The sequence below is a fragment of the Antrostomus carolinensis genome, unplaced genomic scaffold, assembly GCF_000700745.2.
Source record: "Antrostomus carolinensis isolate BGI_N321 unplaced genomic scaffold, ASM70074v2 scaffold19704, whole genome shotgun sequence".
Lineage (NCBI taxonomy): Eukaryota > Metazoa > Chordata > Aves > Caprimulgiformes > Caprimulgidae > Antrostomus > Antrostomus carolinensis.
The window spans coordinates 1-8,607 of record NW_010311650.1 but is presented as its reverse complement, the minus strand read 5'-3'; the positions used below and the strand labels follow the sequence as shown (position 1 = coordinate 8,607).

Here is an 8,607-nt window from a genome sequence, read left to right as displayed (position 1 = left end):
TGATTTGGTGCCTGCTGAGAAGTGCCCCACAGCACCAAGGCTGGATCTTCAACATTTCCCCCCTGCCAGTTGGCTGGGGCTGGGGAAGATCTTGGGAGGGGACACAGCCAGGAGAGCTGACCCAAACTGACCAAAGGGATATTCCAGACCATAGGACATCTGCTCAGAAATAAAAGCAAGGAGAACAGAGAGGGAAGGGAGGACATTTGTTATTTACGTTTGTCTTCCAGAGGAACTGCTATGTGTACGAAGCCCTGCTCCTGGGGAAGTGACCAGACATCTCCTGCTGATGGGAAGTGGAGAATAAATGTTTCATTGTTTTGCTTCTGCACACGCAGCTTTGCTTTGTTTCTATTAAGCTGCCTTTTGTCTCGACCCATGAGTTTAGGGTTTTTGTTCCATCTTATTTTCTCCCCTCACCATCCTGCTGAGGAGGAGGGTGATAGAGCGGCTTGGTGGGCACCCGGCATTCAGCCAAGGTCACCTCACCACACATGTGCGATAGCTGACAAATCAATTGCTACTTCGTTTAGGCTTAAAAAAACAGCTGCTGCCATGTGCAAAGCAAAATCTGCCTCAGACTGAAGTTTGCCCCAAATTTAAGGTGTTGGCGCAAGCGCTGGGAGCACCAGTCGGCTCTGACATCACGTGGGGATGGCAGAGGCCGTGTTGGCATCATCGCGCTCCTCTGGCGCGGTGGCACGGCGGCGGCAGGCCTGCCGTGACGCTTGTTCACGGTGACATTTCAGCCCGGTTTCCATAAACTGACAGTGACAATGTTTAGTTTCATTTTAACACTGTGCTGTTACTGAGACTGACAGTGCAATATGATTGTGGTGACAAGTTGAAGGCTGATACAAAAGGAGCGGGAAACAACATAATTGTAAGGCAGTGGCACAGAACAGTAATTCCAAATTTTGTCTCTCGCTTGATGTGCCTGGGTATTGTGGGGCTTGTTTTGGTACGCTGGTGTCTTAGTTTCTATAGGAGTTTTAACTTCTGTGCTGTAACTTGGCCGTAGATTTGATTAGACAGATGTCCTCAAGGTATTGTGATTTTTTAAATTATTTTTTTTAAGCTTTTAATGGCTTCCTGCCTCTTGTTTATGTTATTTGTTTGGGACTCTGTATGTAAGTTGGAATGTATTGCACTTTGATTTCCTAATCTTCATTGTCATCTCGTTTGTTTTTATCCAATTTGTTTGCTCACAGGTTCCTCTGTTCCTTTAATCTTTCCTTATGAAAATAATCTCGACTTTCTGACGTTCCCTGAGCTTGTCTGGTGCAATAGTGCCTACGTAGCATCTCGGGTGTCTCTGCAGCACGCTCTCCAGCAGCGTGTGGAAAGGTTGGATAAATGTCACTGTTAGTGGTCAATGGGCATTAGTCCTTCCAGACCTGTGAGGAACAGAACGTAAAAGAACCCGAGAATCAGATGCTCTTCACCTCTCTGGCTCACAGGGAAGTTTATTTCTTGTGGTCTAAGCTGGTGCTCAATGGAGGAAGCAAGAACTTATTTAAAGTGACTGATACTGGATTATTTAAACTTGATGTGTCAGACCTGAGTTTGAATCTGTTAGATTAAACTGACCTGTGAGAAGGACAGACTCAAGGCTTTCCTTTCCATTAAAGCTCCTACAGAGCAAGGGCTGAAAATACCGACCTCTGAGGTCTGAAAGAATTAAAATAACGTGTGTGTGGTCTCGGTTTGGTTTGCTTTTTCCAGTGCAAAGTGCACACTTAGATGTGCATTATTCTTCCCTCCTGGTTGGGCCGTGTTTCAGCAGCACAGATAAGACAATGGAAAGCAGAACTGAAATGCTAACGTGATTTGTGTGAGGGGAATCAGCAGTCTGGTGTGATGCTGCTGCGTTGTTTTCTGTGGGTGTGATGGAACCCATTTCACTGAGTCAGAGCACTCTTCCCTCTGAAGCAGTCCAAGAGCAAACGTGTGCGTGCTGAGGATCCTAGAAAGTCTGTTTAGTTTCCAGTGAATTTTTGACCTGACTTAAGTTTCATGTGATTCAGAGAACACGAAATACCTCAGGTCTGAGGGCATTTTTAATGACTTGTGACTCACGAGTCAAATCTCATGTTTACCTCTGAACTTACTGTGCTTATGTTTGGGGAGAAGAACTTGCTGAGTTCTTTCTCCAAGGAGCCTGGAACAATATTGAGTCACTCCAGCTGATTCATAATGCCTAAACTTGGATGTCATCGGTTTCCGTATGTACAACAGATGTTGAGTTCCTGTTTTAATGCTTGTAATAAAACTGTTCATGCAATTAAGCACTTAAAAATTAGAGGATGTAGGCAGTCCTGGTAACTTAGTTATGTATAGCGATGTATAATTATTGCTCATCAGCCTGAAATCTAGGAAGGTTTTGGTAAGGTTTGCATAGACACAGCAAGAAAACTTTGATCCACATGAAATCATAGAATTATCGAATGGTTTGGATTGAAAGGGACCTTAAAGATCATCCAGTCCCAACCCCCCTGCCAGCAGCAGGGACACCTTCCACTAGACCAGGTTGCTCAAAGCCTCATCCAACCTGGCCTTCAACACTTCCAGGGAGGAGCAGCCACAACTTCCTTGGGCAACCTGTTCCAGTGTCTGACCACCCTCACAGTGAAGAACTTCTTCCTAATATCTCATCTAAACCTCCCCTCTTCCAGTTTAAACCCATTTCCCCTTGTTCTGTCATTAACTGCCCTAGTGAAAAGTCCTTCCCCAGCTTTCTTGTAGGCCCCTTCAGGTATTGGAAGGCTGCTGTAAGATCTCCCCAGAGCCCAAATAAATGATTTGATTTCTTGCATTGCTTTTCTTTACTGTGTGCATGTGATTATCTAGTGCAAGGCTGTTGTAAGAATATATTGGACAGGTGCAGAAATATACTTTTAACATAACTTTTAGAATATCGGTGCTTTGGGGGAAAATAGGTGTCATGATTGTGGTGATGCAGTAATGTCCTTGTCTTGATGCTGGGGGGGTAGGTTTTTAGGTGTGTTCCAAATCCTTATGACTTGCAGTTAAGAATTCCAGTGAAATAAGTGGAGCTCACTGGTATCAGTAAATGAGTAACATACAAGCAAGAGATTAATTCCCAAGTATTTAGTTTGCCTCTATCCCCTCAGCTTTTAAAAACCCTGCTTACTTGTAAGGCTGGATTATGTAGGCATTTAAAATTGTGACCATACTGTGGGTCTAGTTCTCTCATTCAAACGTTTCTTTTAGTGTACTTTTCTGTTCAGAAGAAGCCTGGTAGGTGGTTCTGTGGAAAGATTTGCCCTCTTGAGAAAGTTCATTAAGACTGGCATATAGCTTCTTGCATGGCTAATTTCCAACTCTCCATTAAACTTGACCTCCACAGCAATAACTAGATACACCTCATCAGAAAAGACTGTAAATTGAGAAAAGGTGAGAAGGCTTTTCGTGTCTGTTCCAGGGACTAACCTGTTCTTTGAAGCCAGAAGTTTTCAAATCACACATTACAGCTGTGCTGGTGCAGTTTGAGCCAAAGTGGATTTGGGGCAATTCCTGCAATGCTCGTGTGTGTTGTAACGTGATTAATTGTCATGCAGCAGGTATATGCAATAACAAAGTGTGAGTTCTTAGCGTAAAAAGGTTACCATGAACAAAAGCTGCCCTCTTAGGATTAAAAGAGCTTCCAGCTTCTTAAAAAAAAAAAAATTAAAAAATAATTAAAAAGGCAGTGCCCTGGCTACTGTGTGTGGTTTGCCTTCAACTGAATAGTGTTGCAGAGGAGAAAGCAGGAATTGGTGTCAAAGTGATAAGTGCCAGAGAGTGACACAGAACAGAATATACTAGAACTACCCTAGTGCCTTATTAACAGTCTGGTTTTCACACAACTCTACTGAATCACTCACAAACAAATTTCTACAGTCTGTGGGCTTTGTTACCATGACTGGCTGTGGTTCAGCATCGATAAAAATAACATTGAATGTACGCTATGTGCACTCCGTGGGGGGAGTTTTTTTTAGTGCCAACGGAAGCATTGTCTGTTCGTCTCTGAAGAAATGCAACATTTGCTACTAAGGAATGAAAATAGAATTTTCCTAAATTACACAAAGAAAAAGAAATTATAAACCAAATGGCATCACTGTTGGTCTTAACATGATGTAGGACACACACAAAATGTCTTCACGCACTAAAGGTCTTCAGCATTGTGCCTTCTAAGAATAATGGGGTTTTAAAAGGATTCAGTGGTACTTTAATGAAAGCAAGTGAGCCAGTGTTTTGTTAAAAGCAAGGTTGACTACCCTCAACAAAAATTAAAATATCACTCCATTGTTACTATATTACAAGCAGATGACAATAGTGAATAATGAGATGGATGATTCTTTCAGTTTTTCTTGCTAGAAATAACTTAAAGGATTTAAACATCCTTTTTTTTTTTTTTTTTTCAAGAGTTACAAAGAAAACTTGGCATGTTCCATCAGTTGGCTCTTGGATGCCTCTTCCAAAGATGCTGAGGTGTGGCTGCCTTTCGCACCACCGTTGAGATGCATCCAGCTGACAACTGACGTGCTCACAACTAACAAGTGCTCTCAAAACCAGCCCTTGAGCAACAGGACCGAAGCAAGAGTGACCTCTCCAGGGCAGGGGGTTGGTGACCATCTGTTGGTGGTGAATGTCATCCTTTCACTCTATTGCCTACAGGTTAGTTTTGAGATCTTCAGGAGCTTGCTCATTTATGCAAAAAGATGCCAATTTAACTGGGCTTGGACATTTGCTCTCTACAACTCCTTGAAAGGAGGGTGGAGAGAGGTGGGGGTTGGTCTCTTCTCCCAGGTAACAAGGGATAGATGAGAGGAAATGGCCTCAAGTTGGCCCAGGGGAGGTTTAGATTGGATCTGAGGAAAAACTTCTTCACCCAAAGGACAGTCAGGCATTGGACCAGGCTGCCCAGGGAGGCGGTGGAGTCACCTTCCCTGGTGGGATTGAACAGATGGGCAGACGAGGTGCTGAGGGACATGGGTTAGAGGTGGAATTGGCAGTGTTGGTTTATGGTTGGAGTCATTGATCTTGAAGGTCTTTTCCAACCACTACGATTCTATGATTCTAAATAACTTTTTGGCTAATGACACTTGGCAAAATACCGTGGTACCATAGAGGGGTTTGTTTTCTTTGTTTTGCTTTGGAGCAAAACTGTGAAGGACAGGAGATGCAGAGCTGCTTTAAGTGGGTAGTCCAGGACCTCCCATGGAAGATCTGGTTGCCTTTCCTTTATGCCTTGGGTTTCCTGGGCATCTTCTGAACGTGGTAATAGTGCTTGTGTCAAGAAAGCTTTTGTTCTGGAGGAAGTGAAGCATGGAGGCTTTCATCCTGGGTTTGGAGGTCTCGGAGTCTTACCTGGGAGAATGGTGTTGAACTGAAAAGTCAAACAGGTTGAGGTGCAGAATCTTTGCTTCACTATCCTTCCGCTTCTCCCTAGAGTGGTCAGGATCACCTGAGTACCAGGACATGTACCAATCTCTTTGAAATAATAATCATTCCAGATTCCAAATCAGCACACGTGTAAATAGCTACTTTTACTTTAATCTGCTTTGTCAGCTGTGGATGGTGCTGTAGTAAGGACTGATCCTGGCCACGGTACCTTTATAATGCAGGGTGTGTATGGAGGAACACTTCAAACATCAAGAAAAAAAGATAATTGCATATAAAGTGCAGGATCTTAATGTAATTGTCTGGGGGAAAATGTGCACGTGTGAGTTGGAGGGCTTAAAAAAACCCAACAAAAAACCAGCTGTTCCTGAGTATAAAACCCATTGCACTGTGACCTCATCTCTACTAAACTGTTGCAGTATTATTTATTCTTCACAGATGATAAATTTCTGTGCTGGGAAGTCGCTCTTCATTTCTTTCAACTCTAGTCCTCTACAGATCTCTGCTGTTTATACTCTGAAATACTCTAGGACTCCGTGCTGTGGATCACGTCAGTCTGAAGCCAGTGGGTTTTTCTAGATGTGTAGTTAATCAGAAACTGGTTATTTCTCAGTCCTCTTCCCGCAAACGTGTTACATTGGCACTCAGAGTTCCTTTTGGACAGCTGAGAATTTAGTAAATAACAAGGGGTTTCTCGCATCAGAATAATGATGAGGGGGAAGATGGATGAGAGTTTCAGAGAAAGCATGAAAATGTCCAAATCCTGAAGTGCACTGAGCGTGTCCTTAGCTCACTCTGACATTATGAGCTTCAACAAAATGCTGAGGATTTGGGGCTCAATAAACAATTGTTACTTAAATGTTTGTCTTTTTAGAAATTACACCTGTTTCCACGTTATTTATTCTGCTGATTGGCTTCTCTGGATTGCTCTTGGTCTGGACAAATAATTCACAAAGCTGGGAAGAGGCAAGCTTGCAAAATATAAACAGTAAGACTTCCCCTGAACCAGAGCTAATATTGGCTGACGGCGTAAATTGTGCTGCTTTTGTGTGATGAGTCCACACCCTGTGTCAGGCAGAAAAGCACTTTGTGCCGGGTGCCACCTTGTGTGCTGATGGCAAAAACAAATTGATGGAGGGTCAAAAAGTGACTAAGGAAAGAAACCCTCTTGGCCCCGGGGCCCTTCTGCAGTAAAAGAGCAAATGCTGCCGCGCGGAAACGGGTGCTGCGGGGTTTTGTTCTTGCACAGACAGACAGCACTTGTTTGAGGGTGATGTTTCTGTTCTCTGCTGGGTTTCTTGTCCTGTATAAACCCAGGACTTGCAGTTTCCCGTGGGTCAGGTGGTCCCCAAATCAAGCATCCCACTAAAGAGGGGTGTCTCCATGCCACTGCCCTTCTGAAAGCCTTCGATTCGGGCTAGAGGGAGCGTGTTCTGGATTCCCTGGGAGTGCAGACTGTGCTCTGCTGCGCTGAGAAGCAGCTTCTGTCACGCAGCTTGTCGCCGCTCTTTGTCTTTTTTCTGTCTCGTGCTCCCTCTACATACGAGATGAACATTCTCCCAGCCCTGTGTTAAGATATCAAGGTTTGAGCCAGAGCTGGTGAGTGAGGGCATTTCATCCGTTCCCTGGCACTGTGGTGGCGTAGATGCTGCTGCATTTCTTTAACGGCTTGCCCACCGCTCCTGGCAGATGCCGCGTCGTCGTCTGCGTCCTGTGTGATGGAGCGTCCCCAACTTTTCCTGACATCCTGCTCGGTTGTTCTGCTGCTCTTTTTTGCAGTTCATTCTGGGCATTGTTTGCTCAGTTGAACTGGAGTTACTGTTTGTTTCTTCATCGGTGCTTTATCATGTTGCTGTTTCAGTATAACTTTTTTTTTATATATATATATTTTTTCCGTGTGGTTGAAGACTGATTGCCCTGTATCGGCTCGGCTGCCTTAGCATGAGAAGTTTGGGGAGGGGAGGTGGCACCTTTGAGGCCATTGATCCCATCTTTATAACTTTGCCCTTTTAGTGAGGAACACATTATTTGTGCGGCGGTTTCGAGATTGCACAGACAGAATCAGAAACTTTACATAAACCATTTGTACTAAATGTTGGGAATGCTGGCAACATAAATCAACTACACTATCTATTATGAATTTATCATGTTATCAGTATTATCCTCGATAGAAGTGGTCCAAACAGGTGGGGAAGTGAAGCGTACCTCAGGAAGTTTAGCCCTTTCAGAAATTAATTATTCAGGACACACAGAGCCTGGCCCCTTCAATGTATAGTAATTCTTTCCAGCCAGCATCCAGGATTTTAACTTCAGTGGCAATAATAAATAGGAAAAGTCTCAGGTGAAACCAGTATTTCAAAGTAATTAATCATCTTCCCCTCATGGTCCCTTCGCCTCTCTCTTGTTTTTTGTTGGTTTGTTTTTTTTTTTAAGGAGGGAATTTCAGTAATAAATCTTGAATGATATATGTAAGAATCCTTCATTAATTCTTGTCTGCTTATTTCTCTTTTTCGATGCTTTTATGTTGTATGTTGGGAGGTTAAAATGCATATAAAAGAAAAAAAAAAACAGTTTTAGAAAGCTGATAATTTGGCACAGTCTCTGCAAGGCTGTTGGATGTTGCGTGGTGCGTTTGTCAGTGGGAATTGCTGGTTAGTACTGGCTGGGCTGTCAGGTGAACACTCAGATACAGTTACAGGATTACAGCGTGATTTCACGGGGAAAAAGGAAAGAAAAAAGGGATCTGTCTGCTCATAAATTGGAGGAGAACGAGCACTAATCCTGGGTTCCATCGTGTGTGAAGGGTTTGGGACGTTGCGGCGCCTGGGACGCGGGGAGCGCAGCCGGGCGCGGGCGCCGTGCTGCCGCTGCAGCGGTGGGGATGTAGCTTTAAATAACTGGGGTTAGACGCGAGCAGCCATCACGCCTATTCGATGTGACAGGGACAGATGTGACAGATCGGTTCTGACACACTTCCATACCACAACTCCGTGGCTGGAGGTGACTGGTGTCCTTCCCCTGGTTCCCGTCCCCGCTGCAGGACAGCACAACGACGCACGGATGAACCTCGCCATCGCCCTCACCGCTGCCAGGTACGGCGCTGCCACCGCCAATTACGCTGAAGTGCTGCGTCTGCTGAAGACCAGGGACCCGGCCAGCGGGAAGGCGCGGGTGTGCGGGGTGCGCTGCAGGGACGTCTTA

The 8,607-nt window shown here is 44.5% G+C and overlaps 1 protein-coding gene across 1 annotated transcript in view; it reads left to right on the top strand.

The window, feature by feature from the left end:
* LOC104524051 (glycerol-3-phosphate dehydrogenase, mitochondrial-like) overlaps positions 1–8,601 on the top strand; it is a gene marked incomplete at both ends in the record, with an annotated part of 20,984 nt that extends 12,383 nt beyond the window's left edge. The window contains one exon of the mRNA XM_010166801.1: positions 8,447–8,601. Coding sequence (XP_010165103.1) covers positions 8,447–8,601 — 155 coding nt within the window. The remainder of the gene's footprint in view (positions 1–8,446) is intronic.
* Positions 8,602–8,607: the final 6 nt, after the last annotated feature.